The sequence below is a fragment of the Rousettus aegyptiacus genome, unplaced genomic scaffold, assembly GCF_014176215.1.
Source record: "Rousettus aegyptiacus isolate mRouAeg1 unplaced genomic scaffold, mRouAeg1.p scaffold_m13_p_7, whole genome shotgun sequence".
Lineage (NCBI taxonomy): Eukaryota > Metazoa > Chordata > Mammalia > Chiroptera > Pteropodidae > Rousettus > Rousettus aegyptiacus.
Window position 1 is genome coordinate 106,338,866 of NW_023416310.1, and position 13,391 is coordinate 106,352,256.

Here is a 13,391-nt window from a genome sequence, read left to right on the forward strand (position 1 = left end):
ATTCTCTGAACATTACTATCCTCATTTGTAAATTTGGGAGAAAAAGGACCTACCTATATACCTCATAGGGTTGCTATAAGGACACCTGAGAAGGTGGACTCTTTTCCCTGGGCGCAAGTAAGGCTAGACCTTGGCACTGCGGTGCTCAGGTGAGAGAGCAGCTCAGTCTGGATCAGTATTTCCAGCTGTGTGCTGTGAAATTCAAGGTCATGGGCCGAGCTCTGAGGCCGAGGGGATGCACAAAAGACTGGAAGGCCCTTCTCTTCATTCCTCCCCTGCATCAGAATGCATTGCTTTGTTAGAAACTGAGTTCCATGGAAGACTTCATTTGCAGAAGAGAATTCTGCTGCTATACAAAGATGTCTGTAAACTGCTGGTGCAGAGGGAGTGATGTGGAACCACATACAATTTGGTAATGAAAAAGGGAAAGCACAGAAACACACCTTTTCTTCGGGTATTATGAGCTTGGTATTCCCACATTTTGTTTCATTTAATCCTCACAACTGCCCTTGCTGCATCATTATTCTTAATTTACAGATGAGGACTCAACTTCAGAAAGAAAAAGGAAGTGGCCCAAGGTTACACAGCTAGTAAGTGGCAGAGTTGGGACAGCACACCAGCTGTAATCTGCAGAAGTTCCTATGTTTTTCAATCCCGTCTGACAATCACTTCTTGAACACTGACTCTGAGGCACTGGGCTGGGTGTTGAGAGCTCAGCTGTGCAGGAGACACAGTTTCTGCTTGCTGACTCGTCTGCTGGGCAGAGAACGTGCAAACAAGCTGTTTAATTCTGAGTGACAATGACAAGAGCTACAGAGGAGCAAGCACGGGTTGCTCTGGGAACCCAGACTCAGCCACCAGGGAGTGCTTCCCAGAGGCGGTATCTCCCTGGGTATGACGGCTGAGGGGGACTATCCTGGTGAAAGAGAGAAGCATTTTCCAGACAGAAGGAAGAGCAAGTGGAAAGGTTGGAAAATGGAAAAGCACAATATCTTTATGGGATGCAAACCACTCAGAGATACTACAGGAGCCAAGATTTCTTTTGGGGAGGTGGGGTGGGTAGGAAAGCCAGAAGGGACAGACTTAGAGGAAGCTGGTGAGCTACGTAGGGGCTGGGTCCTGAAGAGCTCTGCAGGTCGTGCTCCAGGCTGGGCTTGATCTTGAGGGCAATGTGCAGCCACTGAAGGCTTTTAAAGTAGTGGCTGTTGGGTGGAGAGAAGTGGACGGTTTGAGCTATTTGGGGAGGTAGGGCGGCCAGGACTCTTGGTGATGGGTGGGGATAGAGATTGAGATGAGTCACACAAACAACCTGACACCCACTATGCTGCTCTAGCAGCCAGTCGGAATGAGCACTCACTCTGCCGAACCTTTCTGTGCATCACTCCATTGCATTCTCGCAACAATCTGAGTTATGTTCTACTGTTATTCTCATTTTATGGATGAAGAAACTGAGGCTTGGTGGTTAAGTGATTGGCCCAAGGTCATACAGCAAGTGTGGCAGAGCCAGGTTTCAAACTGAAGTCCAAGTCCAAGGCCCGCTGCTCCCAATCACCGTGACACATTCCTCCCAGGGTGATGCCTGGGTTCTGGTTCAGACAACTGGGCGGATGGTGGTGCATCCAACGAGATAGACAATGGAGGAGGAGAAGCAGGCCTCTTTGGAGAAAGACAACAAGCTCAGTTTTGGATGTGCTGATTTGAGTACCCGTGGGACGTTGTGAGGAGGTGCCCAGTGGCAGTAGCGGACGTCGGTGTGACGTGCATGGAGGAAACAGGTAGCCATACCCAACCAAGAGGAAACAGTATCTAGATGGCTCCTCTTGCCCAGGGAGATGTCCTTGGGGGGAGGGTTGGAGAGGGGGGAGCAGAAGAAGAGGTACTCACGAAGGAGACAGAGAAGAGGGCAGAGAGGAAGGTGAGCGATGGGCAGACCCCAGCACTCCCACTGTCCTTTCTCTGTTGCCCGACTGAAGGCTGAGGAACCAAAGTACACAATGTCTAGAAAGGAGAACAAACACAAATGGGAGATGTCACCTAGTGGATAAAGAAGACGGCCCAGGAGAATAGATTTGAATTTAGCAACAAAGAAATCACGGGTGGCTCTCGGTAGGGGTAGGGTGTGGTGGTGTAGTGAGTGTACAGAAGTAAAGACAGTGAAGCAGGGAAAAAACAGTATTCAAGAATTTGGCTGTGATGAGAGAAAAGAGACGGGGGGGGGGGTGAGATGGAGGGTTGTATGCTCAAGGAATAGTTTGCTTTCAAAAAAGAGAGTACCAGGCAATGGAATGCTGATGAGAAACAGCCCAGGGGAGAGGCTGCAGCCACAGGACAGGAAGTTGGTGTGAGCCTGAAGAGATGGCAAAGGACTGCGTGGGCCTTAGGAATGGGGTAACTCGTCCCTCATGACAAGAAAGTCTGCAGGAGGGGTGGTTGAGAGAGTGCTTGTCCACTGGTCTTGCTGGGACAGGAAGTAAGATTATTTGACAAAAAATGAGGTGGGGGTGGGGTGGGAAAACCTGGAAGTGAGAGGCCCGACAAAGGGGCTGTGATGAAGTGGTGACGAGCAAGAACACTAGGGAGCTGCAGAGGCCTGCAAGGCAGTGTGACCCTGTGGCCTGGTGCCACAGCGTCAGTGCTTTCCTCGGATCTGGGGGGAGGGGCAGGTTGGGATCGAACCCAGGGCTGCAGCTTTTCTGAGTAGACGTTGACGGAAGGGCAATGGGGCATGGAATTGAGAATATTGGTAAGAAGTGAGTAAATGATGGTCAAGGGATCTCACCTGGCCCGGGAAGAGGAGAAAGGGGAAGGTGACGGTCTTCAGTGGATAAAGAGTGGCCAGAAGGTTGCAGATGAGAGAGCCAACAGTCAGTTCCAAAGCAGCAGGGGTTAGCCCGTGAAGGGGAGAGTCATGGTCTGGGAACGTATAAGGGAGCAGAATAAGGATACTCGCTTTTTTTCGTTTCCCAAGGTGGGAAAGAACCAACAGTCTCCATTGTGTGACTCCCAGGGGAAGCTGGGGTTTTGGTGAACAGCTAGACTGCAAGCTCAGGTTGAGGGACATGGGAGGAGGCTGATGTAGAAACAGATGATGACCATGATCACCTCTCATATGACGTTGCAACTGCCTGCTTCCACTGTATCCTGGCCTCTAGACTGGGCTGGGCAGACAGCAGCTGGGGAGCAGGTTTCTGAATGAGTGAGCAGTGTGTAAAATGGCAGACTAGAGAGATGTAACAGGTGCAGCAGGAGTGTAGGGGTAGAAGTTACCCGAGCAAGTCTGCAAAAAAGGAGACATCTAAGCTGAGCCCAGAGGAAATTATCAGGAGGAAAAAGGGGTGGGAAAGGAGGGGGGAAGAGAGCACTACTGGTGAAGGAGAAAGAGTTATGAAAAGCACACCAGGCCTGGGAACTGCAAAGCACACTTGCTGGGACGTAACTGCCTCAAGAGCCCAGGAAAGGCCAAAGAAACCGCTGCTGCCTACCGGACACCAAGGCAACATTGGATGAGACGAAGAAAGTGCCAACTGCTTTCTGAAGGCAGCGGTGGGACCCCTTGGCTCACTGCTGCAGGGCAAAGGTCCTGGTTATCCTGTGGGCTGGAAAAAGATGGAGAACCACTGCTGCTTTCAAGAGCACCAGGGCTGTTTGACCACCCAGGACCTGGAGCTAGCTGGTTGTCAAACCCGATCTCATTGGCTGCTGGGTTCCTGACTGCAGCACTGCGCAGATGCAGCTTGGGGCAGGCAGGTGAAGTGGTAATGAGGAGGCAGGGGACGAGCCATCAAGCTCTGGGGTTAGCCTGGCATCGGGGCTGCCTGGAAAGGGCTCACGGGAGTCTCTCCTTAGCCCTCGGGGATGCGCTCCCTCAGCCGACGGGATGGGTCATTCCCATGGCTTCAATTACAACTCCATGCTGGCAACTCCCTGCCCCACACCTCCATCTCCACTTGGATGTCTCGTGAGAACCTCTGAGTCAATGTGTCCCAGATGAATTCCCATCTTCTGCCAACCCCATCCTTGCTCAGTGAAAGGCACGCCATCCTGCCAGTCACCCAAGCAAACACCTGGGAGACAACCCTAACTCCTGCATCTCCCTGTCCTGTAACGAGATCACCAATGCCTGTCACTCTCCTTCCTCTGAAAATCCACCTCTCCTGCTGTGGCCCCACCATGAAGCATCTCTACCCTGGCCTTCAGCTTTCCTGGAGCGTCACCTGCCAGCCTACCCTCCCTGTTGCCACATAGTAATCTCAAAATACAGATCTGACCAAGTGCATTCTTCGATTAAAGCTCTCCAGTGACTCCCTCTTAGCTGCAGGATCAAGTCAAAGCTTTCCTGCAGGGCCTACAAGGCCCTCCATCACCTCCACCATCTGTCCTGCCTCTTGTGTGAGCCCAGCCTACAGTACTGCCGGGAGGGTCCTCCATCATGAATTTGTATTCACTCCCTGTGACCCAACTCCTGAGTCAGCCTCTTGGTATAGTTATTTGCACGCCCAGGCAGGATGGGGGTCTTCCCTCATGCCAGTAGTTGTCACACACTAAAGTGCTCATCCAGTTTGGGTCAGTCTCTACTGGACCGAGTTTCTCCAGGGTGAGAACTTAACTGTAACATGCTTTGGCTCCTAGTATTTGCAAAAATGTTTGCTGAATGAGTAAATGACTGACTGACTGAAGCTTCACATCCTGGGCTTGGAGGAATCCAGCAAGCGGCTTCTGAGGCCAGGAGTCGTTTGTCCTCCATTCATTGAGCATCAGTCTCCCTGACCTTGATGCCTCACAAACTCATTGAGACCTTCCCAGAGTAGTGAGCCACACAGCAAGGCCTTTGGGCAGCCAGCACCAGTCATGACCCAGAAGTCCTGGGGTTGGAGCGAAGGACTCCTCGGGGAGAAGAGGTGGTAGAGCTTGGCTCCCCCCCACACCCACCTTCTTTTTCAGCTTGTGCCGGGCCCGTTTGGCGGCCCTGGCGCTGTTGGGGACTTTGGGTTCCGTGCTGTTGATGAATTCCAGCAGCTCATCCACATCTCGGTGGTCCACGGCAGGCTCCCCAGGGATCCCGCCCAGGGCGCCCCCCTTCATGGGCAGCTCCTCTTTCCGCCTGGTCAGCCTTGAACGGAGCTTCTCCCGGATCTCGGTATAATTCCGACTCGTCGGGGCAGCGGGTGGCTGGGGGAGGGGGAGGTGCTGACATTACTCCCCAGCCCTGGGAAGCCCGTGGCATTCCCACCCGCTAGCACCAAACATGTGGTGAGAAGCGAGACAACTGTTCTTTCTCCCAGAGCCACAGAGGCCAAATGGCTTCACCCTCAGCCAGGCTGGAGCCCAGGCAGTGGTGGGTGTGGGGTGGGAGGCACGTGACAGTGTTGGGAGCACACTGGCTTGGGAGCCAGGCTTCATCACTTAGAAGCTGTATGACCTTGGGCAGGTCACTGAGTCTTGTGAGCCTCAATTTAGTCATCTCTAAAGTGAGGATAATCCCTAGCTCAAAGGTGACCAGCAATGGAACTATGTTCATTTCTTCCATCCTCAACTGCTCTCCCCTAGCCAGCGGCCCTTTCCTCTTCACCTTGGGAGCTTTCTGAACAGCTTCCTCCCCCTGTCCAGAGACAGCATGTATTCTGCTCTGAGCCTCTTTCCTGTTGCCATCTATGCTCCCGGCCTGTCTCTTGGCTGGCTCTCACACCTGGGGACCGAGAGCCTCTGCTGCCACTCTGCCTTCATCACGCACAAGCGTTCACTTCTCTGTGATTACACACGTACACATACTCATCAGAATCATAGCTTTCTCTCTGCCATTTCCTTTCCTTTTGCCTAAGGAAAAAAAGTCAATCTTAAGAGAAACCATGAAAAGAGCAAAGGTAGCAAAATGTTAAACCCCTACCTCATGAGTGTGCTGTGAGGGTCAAGTGAGCGGACGCAGGTGCGAGGATTCACAGGGCCCCAGCGTGGTCCCTAGAGCGAGGGGCAAGTGGGCGCGCCTTGGGCCCCCATGGCTGGCCCCCAGCCCTCGCTGCCCGCAGGCTCACTCACCGCACTGTGGCCGAAGAACTCACAGTAGCAGCAGTCACAGAACTTGCCATCTCTCTGGTGGGCGGAGGATGACGTGCAGGAGCTGCGCTCTGAGCTGCTGTCTTCTTCCTCGCCCAGACCCTCATCTGCCTCGCAGGGCTGGGGCAGCGGGCAGGCCGGGCCACTGTGTGGGAACTTGTGTCCCTTGCACCCAGAGTCTCTGCTGATAAGGAAGAAAGACAGGCCCAAAGGTAAGAGAGGGCAGGTGCAGGACCCAATGCAAGCCAGGAAGCAGCCCATGTCGTCCCACGGGCCTTCCGCAGCCCCATCTCACAAGAGCTAAGGGGCCAGGCCTCATCAGGGCCTCTCACAGGACAGGGCCAACATCCTCACTGTCCCCCATGCCTCCCCGGCCCACACCGTGTGATCCTCCCGGACTCTGAGGGCACCATGCACAACTCTATCCTACTATCCACCACACTTTATTGCAATGATCTGTTTGTCCATTTGTCTCAGAGCAACCATGAGCCCTCCAAAGGCAGGTACCATGTCGCTTCTATTTTTAGGTCTTAGTGTGGAACATAACCACCTTTCGCACAGCAGGTGCTCAGTAAGTAGGTGTCTGAACAGATTAGTGGGTTAATGGCTCCCTTGGAGAATCCAAAGGTCAGCAGGGTCAGTCTCCTTTCATTCTAGGGCCCTAGGCCTGAGTCTGCACCAGTGTCCGGAGTAGCCTTAGCTGTGGGGCGTTGAGGTTCGGAAAGCAAACGTGCCTGGTGGGACACAGACTCTAAGTGCTCCTGTTTGTGCTGGGTGCTGTATTCAGTAAAAGATTTTTAAGCATCTCCCATGGCCTCCAAAATCGTGTCGCTATTGCCACTGTGCAGCGGAGGAGACAGGCTCAGAGTAACTCAGTGCTTTGCTCAAGGAGTGGTCGGACTCAGCCAGGTCTGTGGGTGGAGTTCACGCTCTCCCCCTGTACTGCTCTGACGACTTCAGGAAGCATGGCGGCTTCTCATAATATAGACTTTTCCCCGGTGAGGAACAGACAGGCCTGCAAGTTCTCAGAATCGAAGCAGAAGTACCAGAGCTTGGATCCCAAGTCCCTTGGCAGTGGGAGCCCAGTGGAAGGGTGGAGAAGAGGCTGGGTGGAGGCTCAGCTCCAGGGCAGGTCCCGCATGGGGTATAGGGCAGAAAAGGTGGGGCAGGAACCACTCCCAGTGATGCTTGTAGAAGCTTAATCCAAACTGACCACTCTTTCATCAACTACACTAACAAAATTAAAATGCTGGTGCACCTGAGAATATGGAGACCAGCACCCTAATAATGGTGCTATGTCATTTTGGAGAGCACTCTGGGAAGCAACTTTTCAATGTGTATTAAGAACCTTTCTCAAAAAGCAAAACAAACAACAACAACAACAAAAAGACATCCTGACATCCTTTAAACCAGTAGCCTCCAACCTTTTTGACACTGGAGCTCCCATGAGAACCTAATGCCTGACGATCTGAGGTGGAGCTAGGTGGTGACGCTAGCGCTGGGGAGCGGCTGCAAATAAATACAGATGAAACTTTGCCCACTCACCAGCTGCTCACCTCCTGCTGTGTGGTCTGGTTCCTAACAGGCCACAGACCAGTACTGGTACCTAGGAGTTGGGAAGCCCTGCTTTAAACCAAGAACTTTTTTCTTTCTGAGAGATCTATTCCAAGGAGAAAAACCTCCAAATGAAAAAAGCTGTAGGCAAAAACACCTTTACACATTATTTATAACGTTCAAATGCTGGAACAATTAAATGTTCAACAAGGGGAGAAGAGCAAAGTGGACTGCGGCGAGCATCCTTCAGCCTGCGAAGCCGCGGCTCAGGAGACCACACAAGATCCTCACAATGCCAAGTGAGACCAAGCAATGAAAAACCAAACAGATAGCACCAGCACTGCGTGGGAGAGACTCGGCCACCAACGCCGTGCAAGGGAGACACCAAGGGAAAACTGCTAAGAGTGGTGATACCGGGGTGGTAGGATTTTAGGATTGAAAAATATAAATGCATAACAAACATAAATCTGATTTATAATACAAAAATATATATCTACCTTCTCCAAAGAACTCTTATCTTTCAAATACATTTTAATACAACCTTTCTCAGTACCAAGAGTGACTTTCAGGACTCTAAAGACATAACTCCTAACTCAAAAACAGATTTGGGTGCAAGGATACTTATAAGCCTTATTAATAATGGTTAAAAACTGGAAATGCCTAAATGTCTAAGAATGGAGGAATGATAAATTATGCTAGAGCTATACAATAAGACATTATGTGGCCAATCAAAAGTTTTTTGAAGAATTTAACTGGGGAAATGATCATATTGGTATAATGTTAAAAAATAACTACACAAAAAAAATATATAGAACAGGGACTTAGTTATGTTACATACAGAAATGTCGGGACGAAAAACTACTGTAGCATTAGAAATTTATCCTTAGGGTATAAGGAAATTTTTTTCTTTACACATTTCTAAGTTTTTCCAAGTTTTTAAAAAATAATAAACACATTGTCTTTATAATTGAAAATCAAACAAACAAAAAACCCATAAAGAATCTACCCTTTAATTTCCAACTCAAAGGTATCCTTTGCAAAGTATTCCAAAACTCTAAGCCCAAGTCGGCAGGCAGTCTGCCCTTCAGGCCGCCCCCCAGCTTACCTGTGAGTGCTCGGGAGCTGCTGTGAGCTTGGTGCTGGGAGCAGAGGCCCGCTGCAGGGCCCGCCACAGGGCCCGCTGCAGTGCCCACTACAGGGGTGGCCGCACCCCGAGAAAGGTGGAGGCATCTTCAGGAGCGGCATGCTGGTGGAGGGCAGGTGGGAGCTCTGACATGCCCCTGGGGAGTGGGGGGCGGCGGCAGCAGCCACAGGGCATTCCGAAGCCTGGGCAGGGAAAGGCGCTGCTGGGGTGCTAGGCAACAGGTGCGGGTGAGGTGCTGAGCCAAAGGATCCAGGGTGAGAGGGGATCAGCGATGCTGGCTGGGGGTGGTGGCCAGTGGGGCTGTTGGGTGGAGCAGTGAGGTCTGTGTGCCGGTGGTGCTCCAAGATGGGGAAAACCTCACCTGTGGGCAGATGGGGAATAAGGTGTTGGAGCGGGAGCCAAGACTCCAGGAAAGCAGGCCTGAGTGCCCGCTGCCCCTGCCTCCTGCTTTCTGTGACCAGAGAGACCAGTCTGGACACAGCCTCTCAGCAGTGGACCCATGAGCTTTGGGGAATGTCCAGCAGTGCCATCTTGGGCTAGGGGTTTCTCTGCAGGCAGCGGCTTGGCTGGACAAGCTGGAGGAGCCCAGGCCTGAGGGAGGAGGTACCAGGAATGCCAGCCCCAAGGAAGAGCACACCTCTCAACAGTGGTACAAGAGGGGAAACGCATTCTGTCAGGGTTGCTCTAGGGTCTGCTGGCTTAGGCATTCCTCAGGCCCAGGGCAGGGCTGCAGAAGCCAGCAGAGCAGCAGGCACAACAGCAGGAAGAGGTTCTGCATCTGGGCCAAGAAGGCTGGGGCAGCTAGGGGAAGCCAGACTCTGGTGGTCGTGAAGTTCAGAGAAGTGGGAAAAGGCTTTCACAACTCTGGGGTTTATGCATCACAACAATTGGAACTAGGTACTGCTCAACTTGCACGGTTCTGGGGCGGCACCGCTCTGAGGCGCTCAGCCCTCCACTCAGAAGTAGACAGAAGTTCCATGTTTACACACTACACTGGTAACTCCTGATTTCTCCTCGAGTCTCTAAGGGTTACCTCAGGGTCTAAAGAAGGCTCAGACAGCTGCAAAATGGGCTAACAGTCAAGACAGCTTGCACTGCCAACTTCTTGTGGATTTCCGGAAGTGCACCCTTTTAATACCCACCCTAGGAAGGTCTTCTGTGGTGCTGGAGGGGTCAAGTGTTAGACGAGCTAAGTCCTAACTCCCTTAAGGGCCCTCCCAGACTCCACTTTCTATTTAGCCAGCACTCACCAGGTCCTTTCCCAGATCCAGTGGGAACAGCTGCCAGAGCCAAAGATGGCAGTAGTTTGTAACTTCAGAGTCCTGGAGAATGGGGTTTCTCCCTGCTTCTGCCAGAACAGCTCTACTTCCACTTAATAACTGATCTTCCAGTTTATTTGAGCAAAGTGGTTAGGAAAACACAACGTCCACATTTATAGACACAGATCTCTCTGAGTCCTGAGACTCACCGGGGATGGCAGGAGGACTCCCGAGCGAGCTGCCCGGCACGGCTCCGCTGGAGTGTGGGGAGTTCCAGAGGCCCGAGAGCTTATGTGCTGACAGGAATGAGCTGGGATCCCAGTCCCCTGAGTTCCCATGGCAGGACGAAGACGAGGACGATGAAGAGGAGGATGAAGAGGAATGAGAGTCACCCCCACAAGACTGTGATTTGCAAGATGTGTGTGACAAGGAGATCTGGAGAAGGGGTTAGAAAAAGGCCTTATGACACAACAGCAAGCATCAGAGCTGACCCAATGCTGCTTAAGCTTAGCCAGGAGTGCTTCCTCCCCAGGCCCCTACCGGGAAGGGCTATGCTGCTGAGGTGAGGTGAAGTGTGTGGGCACTGATGAGAGACACTGTGGGGGGTGGGGGGAGTCTTGAAGGGAGGGAGGTGAGACTGCCTGTCAACTATGGGCCTGTAGGGCGTCCTGAGAGCTGCAGAGGAGAGAAGGGTCTTTAAATCAAGAGTCCTGAAGCTGAACTGACTCTGGGAAAAAGAGGGGCTGGAGGGGATGAGAAACAAGGATGTTGTGACTGCCGTGATTCAGGAGACGCAGACTAGCTGGTTCCTAACCTCCTGCAGGTTTTCTGAGACATGCTGCAGACCCTCAAACCAACCTCTGTCCTCTACATCACACTCGTTGGCTTTCAAGTTACCACAGAGCTGAAGGCAGCTCGGTCACATAGAAGGGACAGGGTCTCCATCTACCAATATCTACGAGCTGGCCCTCACACTGTACACAAACTCTCCTCAGGGGCCAGTGGGCTGCCTGAAGCCTCTCTTCTTCCCCTACATGTGAACCCAAGCTGCTAACGCTGTGTGGGTACAGCCCAGCAGTCTCTCAGCACCTGGGAATAGGGGCCACCCAAGGAGAGCCACCTGAGGACAGGGAAGGAACAGCTCAACAGTGTGACGTCTCTGGGCAGACCACCTACCTGTGCTCAGGGACCCTTCCCAGTGGTTACCTACCGCCACTGCGTGCTCTCGACCTGTCTGCCTTTCATCTTCCTCCATGCTCCTTCGGCAACTCTGGCAGACCCACAGAGGCATTTCGCCTAGGAGATTCTTGACGAGCTTTGGCATGAAGTCAGGGGGCAGCTTCTCACCCTGCAACACCAGTCCATTTTGGGAAGGACCTTCTTCCCAGCCTTTGCGTTCCCGATGACACAGCAGGCAACAGGTCTGCACAGACTGGCTGGAGGTGGGGGGAACCTGTCCAACAGACAGAAACGGGGTTTCCCAGGAGGGGAAGGCTCTGCTTAGAGATAATACTAACAATACTAGTAATGTCACTTATTATATGCCACATACTGGGTTAGGCACTTTATATACATAATTTTAGTCCTTGTAACAGCTCTGCAAACTAGGTGTGATTATTCCCATTTTTTTTAGATGAAGAAACAGATTTTAAAAGTTAAATGAGTTGCCCAAGGTTACAGAGCTAGTGAGTGAGTGAACTAGGATTTAAACCCCAGTGAGGCTGACTCCAAAGCTCATGCCCAAATGCCTGAATGCCCCAATGGTCCCAAATCTTGAAAGTTAAAGAGAAGAAAAAGGGCCCTTCCTCCTCGGATGTGTCCGGAGAGGCCACAATCCTCGGGGTGTCTGTGTGGCTCACAGACCCATCCCTGTCTGAGAGGAAAGAGCGCTTCAGTTAATGCTGAGTGGGAGGAGTGTGGGCTTCCTGAAGAGCTGTTCATTCTCCTGGGATCACAGCAGCTTTGGAGGAGGGGTTTGGATTACTACTCAAAAGGCGTCAACTCAACTGAAAACTGAGCTGGAGGGAAGGTAAGGCAGACCCTGGTACTTCTGAGAGGCAAAAGGTGTGATGAAAAGAACCTGGGCTTTGGGGGTCGTACTGACCTGCACTCTAATCCCTGTCTGACCACATATTAGCTGGATGACCTTGAGCAAGTTATTTAACTTCCCAAGCTCTGATTTCCTACCCACGTTGCAGAGCTGTTATGAGGCTTGGCACATAAACAGGGAAGGTGCCTAGCCCAGTGCATGCCCATAGCATAGTCCCAATACACAGCAATTCTTACTTGGACTGCTTTTTCCTTCTAGGACACACCTGACCTAGAAATGTAAGTCTACAGGTTTTCTTTCACATTGAGGGCTACTGATTGGGAGACTGATTGCATTTAATGACCCCAACTAAAGCTTTCCTACATTCTGCAACTTTGTAGTCCCCTCTCAGTTTGATACTGGCCTTGGTCATGTCACTTTCTTTGGCCCATATTATGTTAGCAAATGTGCTGCTGTCGTAAGTGTGAAAAGTGTGTATTTCTATTGCTTCCTTGCATGGCTGAGCTTGCTGGCTCTTGTACCTCTGTCATGCCACAAACATGACCAGGCTAGCTGCTGGAGGGACGTGAGAAACGTGTGGAGAAAACAGAGTTAATTCTAGCTGATTGGTTGGCAGATCAGATGCATGAGTGAGCCCAGCCAAGATCAACCAAGCTGGTCCCTATCGGCAGAAAAACCCAGTCAACCCATAGACTTGTGAGAAGTGATGAACGGTGTTGTTTTAAACAACTAAGTTTTGAGGTGGTGTGTTACATGCAACAGTTAACTGGTATACCTTCCACACTTACCCACTACTAGGTAAAGGTGTTTGCAGGCCTAAGCAGAGGAATAATGAGTATCATCCTCATTCTATCAATAAAATGCCATCATCTTTATCAAATAAAATCACCTTCTCACAATGAGTTGGCATCAGAGTATCCTTAAATCTGTAATGTTACAATTACACTGACCTGGGTCCCTGATTTCTAGGAAAAGAAAGGAACCAAACAGTAGTACCAAGAACATAAGAAACATTTGGGGAGTATAAGGACCTTGGACGACTATCAGAAAGAGAGAAACCTTACATGTGGAACTCATATGAGATACTAAAGCCTCAATAGTCTCTGCCAAGGAAACATTTTAGTGAGCAAGGCAGCTGCTCAGTGTTAACTGCAAAAGGATACAGTCTAGTAGAACCCACTGGTAGTGAGTCTCTCATGGAAAGGGTGGAAGGTGAATGGGGAAGGATGATGGTCAGAGAAGTCAAGGCAAAGAAGGCCTTTCTGCCAAGTTACCTAGGAAACTTTCCATAGCTACAAGGTGCCATAGTAACTGCGCGGGGGGGGGGGGGGGC

The 13,391-nt window shown here is 51.3% G+C and overlaps 1 protein-coding gene across 15 annotated transcripts in view; it reads right to left on the reverse strand.

Annotated features, from left to right (window-relative positions):
- The window catches only part of FAM193B (family with sequence similarity 193 member B), a 30,507-nt gene that overhangs the window by 5,431 nt on the left and 11,685 nt on the right, over positions 1-13,391 (reverse strand). For 10 of the 15 annotated variants that reach the window (XM_016158338.2, XM_036224307.1, XM_036224301.1 and 7 more), the window contains 5 exons: positions 11,219-11,461; positions 10,218-10,443; positions 8,711-9,110; positions 6,034-6,235; positions 4,930-5,169 (listed from right to left, as the gene is read on the reverse strand). In XM_016158338.2, coding sequence (XP_016013824.2) covers positions 4,930-5,169; positions 6,034-6,235; positions 8,711-9,110; positions 10,218-10,443; positions 11,219-11,461 — 1,311 coding nt within the window. The other 5 variants (XM_036224299.1, XM_036224308.1, XM_016158339.2 and 2 more) reach the window with 4 other exon arrangements.